Below are 19,798 nucleotides of genomic sequence, written 5' to 3'. Positions count from 1 at the left end.
ACTCCGCCCCCCTTCAAACCCCCCAAACAGAAGGGGGCACATCCCCCTTCTGGCAACCCCCTGATGTGTCTTTTGGTTGGGGGGCCGCGCCGAAAAAGAGGTCACTTTTTTTAACAACATTTCTCAAACAAAAACAAGTGTTTTGGGCCTAAATAAGGCATTTTTTCATCATTTGAGACAACAAAAAGGGGGGGGGGGTGAAAAAGGCGTTAAAAGGCGTGTATATGAAGTAATGGGTTAAGATAGTAGTACGGTGGCAAATATTGAAGAAAACAACATTTTCTAATGAATCTTAAAATATATTGACTGTTTTTGCTGAATCTAGTTTTTCAAAGTTAGCTAATTTTTGCCATGACTATTTTCTGTCTAAGGAGTACATTTAAATTACCATGTTTGATACACCTTTATAATAGCATCACAATGCTATAATCGTGTATCCGTTGTCAAGCCAACCAAGTAAAAAATGTAAATGTTCAAATTAAGGATTAATATAAAGATGATAAAATTTCATTATCAGTATATTGTAATCGGTTAAATAACCGACCATGCCTTTAGCCGGAGTGACACAGGAATTCTGCCCTTTTGGTGCGGGAGTAAATCAAATGTTGACTGTCAAAATATAACAACTACTATATTATATTACGCATTCCCCCAATGTTCACTAAGGTATGAACTTTTAGGCTAATTGCTCAAAGGCAAAATGTCAAGTCCGACTGGAAATCGCCAGTTCTATCTATAAAGAGTGGGGCAGTCTTTTTATATTTTAGGCAGTTTTTATCCAAAGTATTTGTAATTATCAACTAGACCTATCAATGAAGGCGATTAATACCCCAACCAGCAACTTAAGACTTTTTGAACAAGCAATTACCATAGTATTGCAAGCAATCCATAAGTCCCCTACCGGTTAGAACCCCAGCAACATTCTGATTTCAATTTTACCAGTGAATAAATGACACGAATGAACTTAAATCTTTTGAGTTCTAAGTTTGTCTATTTCTCAGTAATGTGTTAAGTTTCCCTGCCTAGTAAGGAAATTATGTTTATACAACCGTGTCATATTATTACTATGTGGGATTTTAAAGTAAATCCTACAAGGAATGAAGAAGTTGGAGTAAAAAATACCAATTTGTCGAAAAAAATTTAAGTTCAAGGGGGACATAATTCTGGAAATAGTCTTGCTAGAGTATTTAACCTTCTCAAAAATGTTGAGTGATAATAAGAAACATATATATGAAGTTCGAAGTAGATACATTAGGAAATAAAGAAGTTATTTAAAAAAGACGTTTTTTTTCATAAAAAATCTAAGTTCAAGGGAGGTAATTCTGATAATTTTTGTGCTAGAGTTGTAAACCTTGTCACATATGATGTGGTTGATGACCAAAAACTTATATTTAAAGTTTGAAGTAAACACCTTAAGAAATAAAGAACTTATAGTGAAAAAGCTGAAAAATTTAAATCAGAAATCTTGAAATTCAGGCTATTTGTTGCCATAGCATCCAGAATTTTTAACATAGGAAGAAAAGAAAAAGATGTGCATAATCTGCAGACTGCCATCTATCCATATTTCAAGTTTCATAAAAATATTTTCTGTACTTTTTGAGTTATCACTGGATCCAGTTTATGTGTTAAATTTGCCATATTTTCAGACTATTTGTTGCCATAGCAACCAGAATTTTCAACATAGGAAGAAAAGAAAAAGACGTGCATAATCTCCATCCTGCCATCAAACCATATATCAAGTTTCATAAAAATATTTTCAGTACTTTTTGCGTTATCGCGGGATCCAGTTTTGTGAACTGACGGACTGACAGACAGACGGACGGAGGGTAAACCTAAAGTCCCCTCCGGTTAAACCGGTAGGGGACAAAAATAAGTGGTCTGAAGAAACATTTGAACACAACCTATAGAAAATGAACAAAGAATTATTTCAGTTAATTGTAATCCCAACCGGGGTCTTCATATAAGCTTGTTATACACCAGATTTGATTACAATATGTCATTCCTAACTCTAATTATTGTCCGGAAACCATTTTTTCTATTTTAAGTAACGGTGACCTTGACCCCAGGGGTCCAATTGCAATACCAACCCGGGTCTTCATTACAGCTTGCTATACACAAAGTTTGATTACAATATCTCATTCTTAACTCTAGTTATTGTCCGGAAACCATTTTTTAGTAACGGTTACCTTGATCCCAGGGGGTCCAAATGCAATACCAACCAGGGTCTTCATATAAGCTTGCTACATGTATACACTAAGTTTGATTATAATATCTCATTCCTAACTCTAGCTACTGTCCGGAAACCATTTTTCTATTTTTGGGGGTCCAAATACAATACCAACTGGGGTCTCCACATAAGGTTGCTTTATACCAAGTTTGATTATTTATAATACCTCATTCAAAACTCAAGTCGTTTCCGGAAACCAAGATGTGGACAAACCAACGGACTGACCCACAAGCCGACTCCTATGTACCCCCCCCCCCCCGAGCTTTGTTTGTTGGGATACAATTATTGTTCAATCACTATTAAAACTGTCAATTTTCTGAAATATATACCTAATTTACCCCAACTTGACAGTAAAAAAATTAGCATAATGTCACTTTAAAAGTATGACCTTCTGGTGACTAATCATTTTATAAAATACAAACTTGTAGTATTTTTGAAACTTTATTTACATACGCTCACTAATGACACAAGAAAGAAAAAGTATCTTAACAACCTCTAAATAAACAAAAATCATTCTTACTGCATGCCATGCATTCATGAGAAAAATAAACAAAAAAAATACAGTAATAATACAATGTTTATGACAATAATAATAGCTGCAAGTATCTAAATGTGTTTTTATATGGAAAAATAAAATGGCGGTGAAGAGAAAAGATGACAAAACAACTTTTTTTTGTATTAAAATTAATAGTAAAGACTGACTACATGTAAATGTTTACTATAATGTTAAACAAAACATGAATAAGTAAACAAGTATGTGCATATTACTGTCACAATGACCACAATAAACAGGTAAATACTAATATATATACTATACATGAAGCTTTATATGTTCTAGAAATGCCTGCATTTACTTACACAAACACCAATGCTTAACACACATTTACTAAAAACAACCTTATGAAGAAATAAAAATAGATATGAAGTCAACATGCCATTATTACAGCCCATCAAAAATCTTTCACCGGTCAAGTTGTCAACAATGTTCTTATCTTCAATTTTCCAATACATGTCTTTTGGCCTTTCTACTTTTACAACAACAAAATCTATATAAGTAACAATTGAAAAACGTCAGTTCTAATGAAAACTTCTACACTAGTATATGGTTTTATAGTCAGTTTTTTTTTGTTCAGCTGTCAGTTTTTATTTACATCACATGCTCTATGTGAAGCTGCCAGCAACACGTTGCCATGGTTACCACTTGTACTTGAAATCCATCTTCAGTAAGTACTTCATGTTAATCTGTGCAACATCATATACAATAAATCTGACAATAAGTTAAGACTGATAATAAAATATGGTAAACAACCAAACAACTATCTAAATATGGCATTTGATAATAGTTATATACAAAACAAGAGGTATCTGTAAGGCACAGCACTCTGATACTAGTATTCTCAGTGCTTGACTGTTATTGAACCTCTGCCTATTATATAAGGTAATTAAAAAGAACAAGTGAGTGACATTTCAATCCAGTCCCTTCAGTAGTTTTGCATGCAAAATCTTAACCCAAGTTTGAGAGGGGAAGCCACTGAGTACAATAGCTCTCCCTATTCTTTAAATAATCAAGCTAACAAAATGACCACGGTTTCATCTGACTTGTATCCTGTCCTACATTTGATGTACAAATAATTGTGGAATAAAACTCGATTATTTTTGCTTTATTGTTTGCATGTTTTATATTTCCTAGGTCAGCAAGTATATCAGACTGTGTTTTACACCGACATGATTTCAGGAACACTATTCATAAATAGATATAGGAACAAATGTAGTCAAACTAAAATGCACTTGTACTTACAATAATATCAGCAAAATAAACAAACAAGTTTTCCATCTTACAAGGAAATTAATGATTTCCCAAAATAAACTGTAAAAAGTTTTACAACTTGCAACTTATTCATAATTTCCCAAAAATAAACTGTAAAAGACATTTATTGTAAAAGAATATTTTAATAAAAACAAATAGTTTAGGATAGTAAAATAGAATTTGTTGTTTTATTTTCAAAGGATACTCGTTATATAATAAACTGGAATATCCAACAGGTGCTTTTGTTGACTGACCCAAAGGAATTTCTACACCATCTGGGGTCATGTAAGACTCTTTAGGGTCAGGCATAGTCATTCCAAGACCTGCAAAATAAAACCAGTACATTTTATCTTAGAATAATATAATATCAATTCAGTTAAGAATAATGAAAAGGGTATGTTAAATATTGAAGAAAATTACTCAAAACATAAACAATATAGAATAATAATGTCCCTGAAGTTTACTCAATTCTGACAGTTAGTGGTCATAATGGCCAACCTTTGTTACCAGTATATACCAGATAAGATGGTATGTGTGAGTATTCTGACTAAATTCTTTATTGTCTAATTATATTGTTGTATAAGAAGTACTATTGATAGGTTATAAGAATTTCTAACTGTAATAATAGAAACAAACTTATAAAATAATCATTTTTAAGGGTTTTTTGTACAATAAACATTACATAATATACAATATGATTTTGTGATTATAATATAATTAGTATATACATATTTAAGTGAGAAAAAAAAATGACAGTAAAGTCGTACCTTTACAGCTGTGTTTTCCTTTAGGTAATTTGTTGACATACTCGGCACGTGTACACTCATGCCTGCAATCATAACAAAATATCATGATACATAAAGCACTGTTATAACACATCATTATACCTTTACCCATTATTACAGAATGTTACATTGTCTCATTTGTGCAACAAGTGCGTATTTTATATGAAACCATGACAACTAAAGTTCAAAACATGACAATTAAAATGCACACAATTTTGCCACTAATATGTGCTGTTTTCTTGTCAGGCAAAGTTCTACTAAATGCCATATATTCCTAAAACTTTTGGGATTATTCTAGGCATTATCACTGTCACAAAGTTTGATCAACAAAATATTGAATCCTAGTAGTTTTCTATCATAGGTGTTACTAAGAAATCCTGGGGAAAGTTTAGAAAAATTATTTTGTGAAGAAGTGGAAAAAACAGAAAAAATATTTTAATGAAAAAAGGGACAATAAATATGAAACTTACATGTTACCAAGGGCAACCTCACACAACATCATTAAACCTTTAGGATCCTGCTTGGATGTTCTACAATAATTGGCACTCTTGGAAACCATATCAGCAAAATAAACACCTTTACCAAACATGTATCCAGTCTGAAAAACAAAACATGGGTTTTAAAGTCTCAAGACTTTTTTTATATGAAACATTACATGATTAAGGAAGCCAAAAGATTGTTTGTTTGTTTGTTTGATTGGGTTTTACGTCACATTAACACAGTATAGGTCTAATCGTGACGTTCCAGCTTTACTGGTGGAAGAGGACTTCAGGTGCCCTTCCATGCATTATTTCAGGCACGAGCGGGCACCTGAGTAGAACCACCGACTTTCTGTAAGCTAGCTGGACAGCTTCTTCACATGAAAGAATCCAAAGTCCCTGTCGGGATTCGAACCCACAGGGGTGAGGGGCAAGTGGTTTGAAGTCAATGACCTTAACCACTCGGCCACGGACGCCCCAAAGCCAAAAGATAATCTCATACATCTATATTGGTATGATTCTTAACAAGGAATCTGGTGCTCTATGTCTACAACACTTATAATTTCTCTGACTATTGAATCGTCAGAATTAAAGAAATAATACCTTAAAACTGGATAGGCTAAATTAACAAGTTAAATCAATGATTACATATTTCCCTAAATTTCATAAATAATTTGTCAAGAGGCAGAATACATACAGACATTTATTAATGATAAAACTCTTCATTTAATGCTAATTTCAATGAGCAACTTGTTGAATTTATAACCAAGCCCAAATACTGGTTAATACTAACAACAACAAGAGCTGTCCGTAAGACAGCGCGCTCGACTTTTTTATTGCTTGCCAATAAAAAAAGTTTTTGCAGTAAAAGGCAATACAAGAATCTCTGTATTTTTAAAGTGAACAATGGCCATGAGCATTAAGATATTTAGTGAAGAATTATTTTACTGAATTGTGTGATACCCTTGAACACTGCAGCAAAGTTTGAAATGTTTAAGTCAAAAGAGGGCTGGTAAGAAAGAAAAAAAAACTGAGTTGAGCCTTAAATAAATTTAATAGTATTAAACCCACTTTGAGAGAATAAGGTATTTTTACGTCACTCAGAACACCTTGGTAAATGACATAATAACATAATTTTTCAAGAAATCTATGCCAAGGAAGCAGTATATTTTTGTACAATCAGCATAATAGGGCCATAATTCAAATAAAATCTTTGACAGAATTACCTTCTCCTGGACATGTTTGGGAATCATGATTGTAAACAAGTATTCCAACTTTCAAATTAATATCTCAAACAGTTCAGTCAAAAAGTGGACTGGTACTAAAAACTTAACCAAGATTCTAAGTCGATAAAAGGCCTTAATTTTTAAAACAAATCCTTGACAGAGTTACCTTCTCTTGCGTACAGATGGGGTAATGATGTGAAATAGCATTAAAAGTTTCAAAGCAATATCTCAAAGGGTTAAGGCAATAAGTGGATTTTACCCATATTCAATGTATTTTCTAAGTCAAAAAGGGGCATAATTCTGTCAAAAACCTTGACAGAGTTATGTCCTCTTGTCTGTTGATGAAGGTCGTGATGGTAAACAAGTATGGTCAGTTTCAAAGCAATACCTCCAATGGTTTTGAAATAAAGTGAGGTGGTACAAAAAACTTAACCAAGCTCAATACACTTTCTAAGTCAAAAAAGGGCCATAATTCTGTCAAAAACCTTGACAGAGTTATGTACTCTTGTCTGTAGATGGAGGTTATGATGGTGAACAAGTATGGTAAGTTTCAAAGCCATACTTGTAATACTTCTGAAATAAAGTGGGGTGGTACGAAAAACTTAACCAAGGTGTGACGCCAACGCCGACGCCGGGGCGAGTAGGATAGCTCCCCTTTTCATAGAAAAGTCGAGCTAAAAATGCACAAATGTTTATGCACAAGTTCATACTACAATTAAATGTAACTCAACATATTTGATTTTTCTTTTAAGTACTGTTTTGTCCAAGTATAAATCAAATCTATTAATAACACATTTACTGTAATTTTAACAAAATTCAATAAATTGACCTTAATTGTCAAGGTCATTTCAGGGCCAAAATTATGAATTATTCCAGTATAAATGGTTCTCATAAAGTTCATTGAAATCCAGTAAGTAGTTGCCAAAAAATAGTGCTAAAAATGTTAATCTGTATGCATTCTGTAAAACTAATCAGGGGCCATATCTATGAGAATGTTCCTACCAGGGTATACAGAAGATATTCTATTGGCAGGGGATAAATTGACAGGTTATAGAACTGTTCTTACCACTGGAGCTTCTGGTGGAGCTATCCTTAAACCTTGAGACAATATACCACCAAAATTGGTTACTCTGGAGCCGTGCCACAATAGTTTACGGTTGTGTAGATCTCTGAATGGTTTATACCTGCTGTATTCTCCTTCTCTCTTAATCTTCCAGATCTGTAATCATATACCAGTACAACATACTTTATAACTAATTTAATTATATAAAACTGCATGTCACAGATTAGAACTGGTTCACTGATAAGTGGAGAAACAATGTGTAAGTGGCTGGATAGCTAAGTTGGCAGAGTTGTGGAACAGTATTCTAAGGATTACAGGTTAATGTTTGCGTAAGCCTGCACATTTTTCTCTGATACCCTTTGACATTTGGTGCCAAATGTGTGACACCTTGCTACAGCTGTCCAAATCTATCAACTAATTATCTTTGATATAGGTGAAAGCTTCAAAGCCACTTAAACCATGCAAGTTTGTAATATAACATAACCAGTCTTTAGTGTATAACTTCCTTTCATTTAATGAATCAACAGTGTAAGCAGAAGTTTTAACTAGGTTTGTTGTAATATTGTATTTCCAACAATTTGTATGTTGAATCAAAATGATACTATTTCAAACTTTTATTATTGGAAGAATGTGAAAGATGTCTATCTTAGCTAAAATACCAGCATAAAGTGGCACCTTCATTATAAGACACATGTTACCTTAAATATGAGACAGAGTACTCACCTCTTCAACTTCCAGTTCATACATGTTGTGTGTGGCTGCATGTGTGTTTCTCACATACTGTACCAATCTTTTAAATTCCTCATCTTCCTTTGGTAGAGGCTATCAACAGTAATCAACATGTTATTATACAATATGCTCACAGTAATAAACATGTTATTATACAACATGCTCACAGTAATCAACATGTTATTATACAACATGCTCACAGTAATCAACATGTTATTATACAATATGCTCACAGTAATCAGCATGTTATTATACAATATGCTCACAGTAATCAGCATGTTATTATACAATATGCTCACAGTAATCAACATGTTATTATACAATATGCTCACAGTAATCAACATGTTATTATACAATATGCTCACAGTAATCAACATGTTATTATACAATATGCTCACAGTAATCAACATGTTATTATACAATATGCTCACAGTAATCAACATGTTATTATACAATATACTGTCTTCATATTATAGCCTATACATATAGGTAATGAAACAAAATTTCAACAAAAACTTTAACAAAATTTTCAAGTTGATCACATTTTACTTGTTATATTTGAGATTCATTTGATCACAGTTTTAAAAGTATTTTACAAAAACAAGTATATTACCTATCTAAAGAAGAAGTAAAGTTTTTAATTTTATTAACTTGATAATCCCACTTTTATTCCTGTTTCTTGTAAAAATTACATAATATAAGAGCACTACATATGAAACAAACAAGCTAGAAATACTACTTACAACAATTTCAGTTTTAAGCTGTTTATAGTGGGCATCTATTGGATCTTCTCCCTGATCACCTCCCTTTAACATACTGTATGCTACCTGTAATAATTATACAGTATGTCAATAATCAAATAATACTGCTGTCAGAACTGGTCATATTCAACTATACTGAATGAAAAGGAATAACGTTGAAAAGTAATATAAAGTACATTTGCTAACATAACAAGTTTGAACTAGAAATGTGTCATCATGCCACGGATGCCCCCGCATGCAGCCAAAATTTCAGATGTTATAATATTTAGTTCCAAATTTGTTTGCACAAATTATTGTTTTCATTTTAAGTTCAAAGCCCTTAAAACTTTTCAACGTTTACACAAACCATTTTCATACAATGTTCAAGGCACTGAAATTATTCAGTCTTAACCTTTTGAAAATAGCATATTTCATATTTGTAGCCAAAATAATGGCTACATACATTTCCACAAAAGTATGAGTGCTGAAACTGAAAGTTCAAATTTTTTCCAATATTCAAGAAAGATAAGTTTGTCCAAAATCATTGAACCACAACCAAATTCATACTTAAACTGCTTATTCCTAAGATGTATCTATATTATTTTCAAAGTGAAAGGGACATAACTCTGCCAAAAAATCATCAAACCATGACCAAATTCAAACTTGACCTGCCCATTCCTTTGACATATCCATATGTCAAATTTGAGTTGAATATGTAACACTGTTGGGTAGATAATGAACAGAAACTGTAAATTTCATATTATTTTCAAAGTGAAAGGGACATAACTCTGCCAAAAAATCATCAAACCATGACCAAATTCCAACTTGACCTGCCCATTCCTTTGACATATCCATATGTCAAATTTGAGTTGAATATGTAACACTGTTGGGTAGATAATGAACAGAAACTGTAAATTTCATATTATTTTCAAAGTGAAAGGGGCATAACTCTGCCAAAAATCATTGAACCATGACCAAACTCAAACTTGGCCTGGGCATTCCAAAAACATATCCATATGTGAAATTTGAGTTGAATGTGTTGTACTGTTGGGGAGATAATAAACAGAAACTGAAAATTTCATATTATTTTCAAAGTAAAAGGAGCATAACTCTGCCAAAAATCATCGAACCATGACCAAATTCAAACTTGACCTGTATTTTCTCATGACATATCCATATGTCAAATTTGAGTTGAATGTGTTGTACCGTTGGGGAGATAATGAACGGAAACTGAAAATTTCATATTATTTTCAAAGTAAAAGGGGCATAACTCTGCCAAAAATCATCGAACCATGACCAAATTCAAACTTGACCTGTATTTTCTCATGACATATCCATATGTCAAATTTGATTTGAATGTGTTGTACCGTTGGGGAGATAATGAACGGAAACTGAAAATTTCATATTATTTTCAAAGTAAAAGGGGCATAACTCTGCCAAAAATCATCAAACCATGACCAAATTCAAACTTGACCTGTATTTTCTCATGACATATCCATATGTCAAATTTGATTTGAATGTGTTGTACTGTTGGGGAGATAATGAACGGAAACTGAAAATTTCATATTATTTTCAAAGTAAAAGGGGCATAACTCTGCCAAAAATCATCCAACCATGACCAAATTCGAACTTGACCTGTATTTTCTCATGACATATCCATATGTCAAATTTGATTTGAATGTGTTGTACCGTTGGGGAGATAATGAACGGAAACTGAAAATTTCATATTATTTTCAAAGTAAAAGGGGCATAACTCTGCCAAAAATCATCGAACCATGACCAAATTCGAACTTGACCTGTATTTTCTCATGACATATCCATATGCCAAATTTGAGTTGAATATGTGCAACCGTTACTAAGATAATGAACGGAAACTGATGATGACGGAATGACAGAATGACGGAATGACGGAAGGACGGAATGACGGAACAGGGTAACACTATATGCCCCGGCCATTACATGGCGGGGGCATAAAAATAAACAATATAGTTAAAATTTCATTTAATGTACATTTTATGGGATACCAACACATTGTCACTAAATAGTACACGTCAAACTTCATGAATGTCAGAGTAATATTTAATATTTTGCCTTTTAAAATTTTAACCTGAACTAAATATTTTATAATATACAACAAAAAGTTACCTCTATTTCTAGTAGATTGTCCAACATTTCTGTTTTAGATTTAATGATCTCTTTTGTATCTAACATTGGAGGTTTCTTCATACCAAAGTCATGAGGTATCAATGTGTAAAACCTGTTGCTAGCATCCAGTATCTGTGTAGCTGAACCTCCTTTCTCTGTCAACTGTTTTAGTTTAAACAATATTTATTTATAAACATTTCATTTATATGATAATTGACAAATAATAAATTGTACGGATTATGTAGGACACTTGAAAAGCTTTTTAAGAAACTCTCTCCATAAAAGAGTTTCAACTGTTTTAATCTAATCATTGTTAACTTTATTGTTTAATACACGGTTGTGAACTGGATTGTTTAAACTTATACCTGTCCACTATTAAATATAACAGAAAGAAAATTCCGATCAGATAATGCCAACAACTATTGCAGGCCGAGGCTTACAGTATAAAGCTGTAACAACCTGTATAGTCATAAACTGGTAGCGGATGAAAGTTTGAAACTTTAACATATTACTTACAAAAACATAAGTGCATGTATTATAATATAAAAAAAATAAACTTCAATACAAAAATAATCTACCGGTATATGTTTTCAACTACATATTTCATTTATGATAGTACTCTTCTGACATGACTGGTAATAATAAAGATAATCCATCTCTGCTTTGGAATGAAAATAAAAGCTTCTATTAAAGAAGCAGCCAAGTTGTTCAGGTTTCTGCCACTTAAAACCAGAGTTTTAAACTTTACTAAGAGTAAATTCTAATTTCTTCATGTGGCATCAGTACTTGTTAGACACAAAAGTAATAATAATCTATCAGTATCTTTTGATAAAACAACTAATCTAATTTATGTTTGTACATTAACAAAGTTATATTTTATGTAAGGCGAGATCTTACATTAAGAAGTTCTGTTAAGACCGAGTAGGCAGTCTGGATCTGTTTCTTTGACAGTTTACCTAGTGGCATCTTCTTTAAATCTATCTGTAAACAAAATAATAAATGAATATTTATATGTTACTAATATTTGCTGTAAATGTCCACACTTTGTTTGAATAGAAATGAAGAAGTCAATTTCACATGACATGAAAATTTTATTAAAGAACATTTTTCATAAACTCAAATAACATATAAATTAGATTTATACATGAAGAAAAAAATGTATATAATTCTCGATCTAAATTCGAAATAAACATTAAATGTAATCGAGATTAAAATAAGTAAGAAAAAGAATATTAATCATAGTTTCATATAGAAAAGCATAATGAAATCAGTAAAGTACAAATTTTATTAAATTTTACCTCAAATTCTAACATGGCTTTTTTCATACTTTCAACATCAAATATCATACAAACAAGATCTTTCACCGACTTGGGAAGCTTCGATTTAGAATCTTTGGAGCTGATCTGTTTTATATCCCCTTCACTATCCTATAATATACAAACATATAACTAGAAACTTTTATTTCAGATTACTGTAGCTTTTGGCATTCTTTTGCCACATTTATTATAAAGTGTTTTAATTATATATGGCAAATAAGAGATTTTATCCAAATATTATAATATATACAAATAATTTTGTAAATCAATGATAAAACATTTATAATTAATATTGATTATTTCAAAATGACGCATAATTTTTTTTTTATATTACTTTAATTAAAATTCAATTAAAATCTTTGCCTTATCATCTTGAAATAAACTGGCAGAGGATGAAAGTTTGAACCCTTTATTAATACCTAAGCAATCTTTAGTATTACCATAAATAATAGAAATTATTATATTACTTAAGTACTTCATTACCAATCTATGCCTTATCATCTTGAAATAGAATTGACAATATGGCTACTACACTCACTTAGACTACAAACTCCCTCTGCACTGCACTTCTGCTTTTAAAACAGTAAATCTTACTTGGCCATAGTCGATGTCCAATGGATAAAACTTGTTTGGAAACTTCTTGAAATTGGCCCTATCTTCCCATGCATTGTTTGTTTTCTCCAGGTAGAAAGCTTTAAAGCTAGAAATGGCAGAATTTCTGGAACCACATCTCTCTACCTTGTTGCCTCCCACAGTGGTACCCACTCTCCCCCATGCCCGAAATACCCACCATCTGTAATAAAAGTGATACAAATTTTTTTCATTTTAAAGGTTTGCCACATTAAATTCTTATTATTAAACCTCTAAAGTATTAAAACAAAACACCAACATTTAATTTCTTAAATGCAGGTTAAACACAATTATAAGCAGCAAACATTTATTTAAAGCAAAGGATTCAGTTGAAATGGAGTACAATATTCAATCTCAACCAATATAAAACAATCATACAATATCATGCACTGTCTCTATTTGCTATGTTTAAATAAAGTAGTGTAATATGAATCATTACGTGTTTTTGCCATCTCCTTCCAATGCTTGTAACTTATAGTAAGAGTTAGTTCCCCTGACGACATCAACCAATCCTAATACAGCATTATAGATGGAACCTTTCTCCTCAACTACATGTGCTGTGCTCTCTAGACCTGTCAAATTTTATAACACAGTTTATAATTTATAACACAATTTTATATTTCAAATTACATATTTTCTCTTCCATTTTGTATAGAGACTTAATAAATCAAATATCTTGATAAAGAATAATGCAAAAGATGTGTTGCAGGGTTTGAATAAAAAGACATTTGTGACTTCAATAATCAAATTGGACACACCTTAATTTTTTTTCAACAAAGTTCCTTATACAAATTGAAATCAAATATAGAAACATTTTAATTCTACTTAATGGCATTGAGTAGAGATATAAGAGTTGTTTAAAGTCATCTAGGTGGTTTTGTATTATCATCTCTCACAGAGCAAATCAATTATATATGAGCCGCGTCACGACAAAACCAACATAATGCGTTTGCGACCAGCATGGATCAAGACCAGCCTGCGCAGTCTGATCAGGATCCATGCTGTTCGCTATCAGTTTCTCTACTTGTAATAGAGTTGGTAAGTGAACAGCATGGATCCTGATCAGACTGCGCGGGCTGGTCTGGATCCATGCTTGTCGCAAACGCATTATGTTGGTTTTGTTGTGACGCAGCTCAATTATCTGTAAATAATATGTTACCAGAGTCAGGATCAACAGCAGCGCCACCTTTCACAGTCATCTTTAACTTGTCTGGCAGATTCTTTGTAAAATGAGCCTCTGTAATATTTAATATACAAAAACTAGAAATGTGTCATCATGCCACAGATGCCCCCGCATGCAGCCAAAATTTCAGATGGTGCATTAATTTTTTTTTCATTTTAAGTTCAAAGCCCTTAAAACTTTTCAATGTTAACACAAACCATTTTCATACACTGTTCAAGGCACTGAAATTATTCAGTCTTAACTTTTTAAAAATAGCATATTGCATATTTGTAGCCAAAATAATGGCTAAAAGTATGAGTGCTGAAACTGAAAGTTCAAAATTTTTCCTACATTCAGGAAAGATAAGTTTGTCTAAAATCATTGAACCACAACCAAATTCAAACTTAACTGCTTATTCCTAAGATGTATCTATATTATTTTCAAAGTGAAAGGGACATAACTCTGCCAAAAAATCATCAAACCATGACCAAATTCCAACTTGACCTGCCCATTCCTTTGACATATCTATATGTCAAATTTAAATTGAATATCTTACACTGTTGGGTAGATAATGAACAGAAACTGTAAATTTCATATTATTTTCAAAGTGAAAGGGGCATTAGTCTACCAAAAATCATTGAACCATGACAAAATTCGAACTTGGCCTGGGCATTCCAAAAACATATCCATATGTCAAATTTGAGTTGAATGTGTTGTACTATTGGGGAGATAATAAACGGAAACTAAAAATTTCATAGTACTTTCAAAGTGAAAGGGGCATAACTCTGCCAAAAATCATTGAACCATGACCAAATTTGAACTTGACCTGCGCATTCCTTTGAAGCATCCGTATGTCAAGTTTGAGTTGAATGTGTTGTACCGTTGGGGAGATAATGAACGGAAACTGAAAATTTCATATTATTTTCAAAGTAAAAGGGGCATAACTCTGCCAAAAATCATCGAACCATGACCAAATTCGAACTTGACCTGTATTTTCTCATGACATATCCATATGTCAAGTTTGAGTTAAATGTGTTGTACCGTTGGGGAGATAATGAACGGAAACTGAAAATTTCATATTATTTTCAAAGTAAAAGGGGCATAACTCTGCCAAAAATCATCGAACCATGACCAAATTCGAACTTGACCTGTATTTTCTCATGACATAGCCATATGTCAAGTTTGAGTTGAATGTGTTGTACAGTTGGGGAGATAATGAACGGAAACTGATATTTCATATTATTTTCAAAGTAAAAGGGGCATAACTCTGCCAAAAATCATCCAACCATGACCAAATTCGAACTTGACCTGTATTTTCTCATGATATATCCATATGTCAAATTTGAGTTGAATGTGTGCAACCGTTCTTAAGATAATGAACGGAAACTGATGATGACGGAATGACAGAATGACGGAAGGACGGAAAGGACGGAAGGACGGAAGGATGGAAGGACGGAAGGACGGAATGACGGAACAGGGTAACACTATATGCCCCGGCCATTACATGGCGGGGGCATAATTAAATATCTACAAAAGTTATTTTATATCATACATTAAAAGAGTATTAATTTTATACCTTATTATAAGCTTTCAACATCTGCTGGAGAAAATTAATTTACCTTGACATTTTATTTTTTATCACAACAAGAAATATATCCTAATAACAACAAGTCTATCAATCTCCTATAATATTGTTAAAGGAATACCTGAACAAGACAGTAACTACTTGATTCATTAGAAAAGACAAACCGCATTTCTAGAGGTTGTAAAGATCAGCATAAAAAGGACCTCTAAGAAAGAATAATTAGAACCACATCATGTTTTCAATTATAATATGACAATGTTATGTTGTATATTTTTAAGAAATATTGTCCACCCCGTATCTGTCCGTAGGAAAAGCTTGAGAACCTGCGGTCATCAGAAGGTGTTTTACTGTAGGAAGTGTTTGTGACAAACTGTACCATCTTTGTATAGTTTGTGTATCTACTTCCATTATACTAGGTACTGATTTTTAGTGCCTTACCAATGATCATACATATCCCTTAAATGTTTGCTTTGGTTTTTTATTCTAACCTTAACAAACATTTTGCTCATATATCAGTGGTCTGTACACCTAACCGGCTTTCCTTGATAGCTAACCAATAATAACCAAATTCTTCGCTAATCACACATGATTTCCGCATCAGGAGTGACAGACAAATGATTGAATGTTTAAGATCACAGACAAGTTTCACCTTGCCCTAGGATCAAACATGCTTTACCAGTCATAATGTGTTTGTTTGTTTGATTGGGTTTTACTTCACACCGACACAGAGTAGGTCATATAGCAATGTTCGAGCTTTACTGGTTGAGGAAGACCACATGTGCCCTTCCGTGCATTATTGCAGGCACGAACAGGCACACGAGTAGAACCACCGGCATTCCGTAAGCTAGCTGGATAGCTTCCTCACATGAAAGAATCCAAAGACCCTGTCGGGTTTTGAACCCACAGCGGTAAGGGGCAAGTTGTTTGAAGTTGATGGTAACCACTCGGCCACGGACGCCCCCTCCAATCATGGCCTATATATACCAACAGCCTAATAAAAGCATTGTATAATTTTTACAGCAAATTGTGAACTTGAACTTGATAGGTAAGCCTGCAAATCCTGTCTAGTTTAGTTCTACATAAAACCCTAAAATGCAACCATGGACAGCAGCAAAGCCAATTTTACAGGACAACATACTTAATAAGGTTGGTATTAAATCCATTCAAAAATATTTTAAACTTATTAACAATGATTACAATAAACTAACTGACCATCTCTCTTGGAAAATTTGCCCACACTTTTCCCTACACTCTTGGAAACTGAACCTTGTGATATCCTCTTTTCTGCCTGAAAATGTTGAATTTCATATCATGATGTATTATATATTTTACATAAAATTTCTTATAAAATATACACTGAAAACATGATACTGAAGCATAACACCTCAAAACATGGGAAAAGTAAATTCATTATGTTAGAACTCTTGACAAGAACAGTATACCAGAACAAATCATTTTCAAGAGATTCAAATTGAAGATGACATTTGCTAAGAACAAAGATATCCAAGAAATCTTTTAACATTTACTTCAAAAACATTATTCAAATGTTTCTGACTGTTCATTTTCTTCAGAAATTTTTATGAGAATAATCTGCAAACAGATATAAAAATTGCCATCATTTTAAAAAGGAAGTACTGTATGGTTAAAGGACAGTGTCAAGTTAACATAGTCACTTTACTTATGGAACACTTGATCGGTCTCTGAGCACTATTTCTAGCATTACTAGAACCACAGATTTCGATAATCTACCTAGAATGCTTCATCAATGATTCTAACAAAAATCAAACCATAGTGATGATTGCCAAATCACAAGCATTAGCTATTTAGCAAACTGTCTGTTTCTCTAACAAAACCAACATATAAATGTATTCATACATCAGATCCCCAGGGTGCGATACTGTGTGAGGTGATCAACAAGGCTGCGCCCCCTTTCTCCACCTTGGTGAGAAAATCTTCATCTACAACATGTACATCAGCCTTCTCTGCTTCCTTTATTGATTTGGTCTTTTTATGCACCTCATCTGTAATCAGTTACCATAGAAACTAGATTATATGTTGTTTGTTTTAAACCCAAAGAATTTTTTTTGGAACTAAATGTAAAATTAACCTGATTAAAAAGTCATGAAGCTAACTTTCTGTCTTGAAAAACATAAATAAGGTTTCAAAATGACAGGTCTTAAAAGAAATTTTTCATATGTCAGTAGAAATGATTTCTAAAATATAATATCAAAAATATTCTATAGAATCTAAACCCCTAACCTTCATATTACAAAAAACTTGCTAGTTTACAGCATTACAACAAAGTCAACTGTAAGAAATAAATCTATACCTGTAGTACTTATGACAGCTGCAACTTTGTCATCACATCTGGTTACAACAGTGCCTCCAAGTTTGGTTACAGTCTTGCTTACTTCTGCTTTTGTCTTGGTAAACTTGCCTGACACTACAAACTTCATCCCTTCCAATGGATGAAAATTCACCCTACAATCATATAAAAATACAAATATACTGAATTATTCAAAATTTTACGAAATACTTTACAATTTTAACCTGAATAGTTACAATGGTTCTCATTTGATGTTGAGTTGATGAGATAGATGGAATGGCTTATTTTTGACAGGTGTAACATGTAACAAATTATAGCAGAAAAATGACTAATGTTACATGATGCCCTCACCTACCTATATGCACAGTCAGTAAAAATAAAGAGAGAGAAAAGTGTTATTCCTCTGTAACACCGTACAAGGCACTTACGCTCCATCTGCACTATCCATTGATGAACTAACAGGTCCTTCAGTTGTTCTCACAGTGACCGCAGGAAATACTCTCTCGCGTTTTACATACTTGTATGTTTTCCTGAATAAATACAAGTAAAATTAAACATAAATTCAAGTCCCTATATAAAACATGTCTAATTTTCAAACATTTCCCACTATGACAATCACAATATTGTTTCTGACCAGTTCATATTTTCCCAACACTTCTTCCTCTCCTCAAACATAACTCTGATTTACTTTAAACTGGACAATAATAAGCAAGAAATTGTCACAAGTGCTGAATACCACCCAGACACACGCTTGTCAGAAAATGTGCTTTTTAGTTAGTAATTTTGCACATAAATATTAAGGAGAATGCATTTTTTATAGATTTTGTTTTCAAATGTTTTTGAATTATTTGTCCTCCAAAATTAGAGTAGGGAGGGTTATGGTTAAGGCAGAGTAAACGTTTGTCAGGCTTATATGGGACTTACAAACACTCCACATCATGATATTCTTTAGGAACTTTGAAAGCCTTCCTCTTTGGTGTTTTAGTTTTGTACATACACTTTGTCCACTCTGTCATGTTACCTGTACAATGATAGCCGTCAGCCCTGAAACATATAACTACAAATTTTTTTCTCACATTTTGCTTTTAAAACATGTGCTACATATTTACGGTTTAGGCAAATGTTGTGTGGAATTGTGTGTTGGCACACTTAAATTTTCCTCCATATTAGGACTAGTACTTTCTACATTCACATCTTTAAATATTTCTACCTTTAACTTCATAATAACATGATTCTTGGTGAACTGTTAACTAGACAAATTCATTTGAATTCTTAAAATCAAAAGCTAGGTTTTCATAATTTACCTTTCAGTCTGCTTCCTTAGGCAACAAATGCCTTTTTAGTTTATTATTTAAGTAAGGCTAGGTCCATGACAGGGTTTACAACTCCTGGACTAGAAGGTAAGTTTAGTATGCCCCTATGTATTTAATTTTAGGCAAAAGCCAGGGCACAATCTACTTCTGATATCAAATACAGAAAATGTAGTTGTGATTGAATGAGACAAAATTCCTGTTAATGTCTCTTTGTTTTAACTAGCCTAGCCATAATTTCAGAGAATATCTTAAAATACTTTTTAAC

The 19,798-nt window shown here is 32.7% G+C and overlaps 2 protein-coding genes and 1 non-coding gene across 3 annotated transcripts in view; all 3 read right to left on the bottom strand.

Moving 5' to 3' along the window:
- Window positions 1-19,798, bottom strand: part of LOC132716134 (galectin-3-like) — a 134,737-nt gene that overhangs the window by 14,656 nt on the left and 100,283 nt on the right. The gene's annotated exons all lie outside the window — the stretch shown is intronic.
- The window catches only part of LOC132716132 (poly [ADP-ribose] polymerase 1-like), a 31,956-nt gene continuing 14,876 nt past the window's right edge, over window positions 2,719-19,798 (bottom strand). Inside the window, exons 10-27 of the mRNA XM_060699311.1 lie at window positions 19,145-19,264; window positions 18,649-18,750; window positions 18,224-18,375; window positions 17,770-17,915; window positions 17,107-17,182; window positions 14,307-14,384; window positions 13,587-13,719; window positions 13,112-13,310; window positions 12,500-12,628; window positions 12,099-12,182; window positions 11,202-11,363; window positions 9,060-9,143; window positions 8,311-8,409; window positions 7,591-7,743; window positions 5,290-5,417; window positions 4,802-4,863; window positions 4,240-4,357; window positions 2,719-3,494 (exon numbers count right to left, since the gene is read on the bottom strand). Coding sequence (XP_060555294.1) covers window positions 3,422-3,494; window positions 4,240-4,357; window positions 4,802-4,863; window positions 5,290-5,417; window positions 7,591-7,743; window positions 8,311-8,409; window positions 9,060-9,143; window positions 11,202-11,363; window positions 12,099-12,182; window positions 12,500-12,628; window positions 13,112-13,310; window positions 13,587-13,719; window positions 14,307-14,384; window positions 17,107-17,182; window positions 17,770-17,915; window positions 18,224-18,375; window positions 18,649-18,750; window positions 19,145-19,264 — 2,098 coding nt within the window. The 3' untranslated portion in view covers window positions 2,719-3,421. The remainder of the gene's footprint in view (window positions 3,495-4,239; window positions 4,358-4,801; window positions 4,864-5,289; window positions 5,418-7,590; window positions 7,744-8,310; window positions 8,410-9,059; window positions 9,144-11,201; window positions 11,364-12,098; window positions 12,183-12,499; window positions 12,629-13,111; window positions 13,311-13,586; window positions 13,720-14,306; window positions 14,385-17,106; window positions 17,183-17,769; window positions 17,916-18,223; window positions 18,376-18,648; window positions 18,751-19,144; window positions 19,265-19,798) is intronic.
- Window positions 16,176-16,301, bottom strand: LOC132716177 (small Cajal body-specific RNA 8). Its single transcript, XR_009623778.1, has one exon. It is a non-coding gene; the product is annotated as a small Cajal body-specific RNA 8 (non-coding RNA).

Source organism: Ruditapes philippinarum, unplaced genomic scaffold (assembly GCF_026571515.1).
Source record: "Ruditapes philippinarum isolate M1 unplaced genomic scaffold, ASM2657151v2 ctg128_1_1_1_1, whole genome shotgun sequence".
Lineage (NCBI taxonomy): Eukaryota > Metazoa > Mollusca > Bivalvia > Venerida > Veneridae > Ruditapes > Ruditapes philippinarum.
The sequence above is the reverse complement of the archived record's forward strand: the minus strand, read 5'-3'. Positions and strand labels throughout refer to the sequence as shown.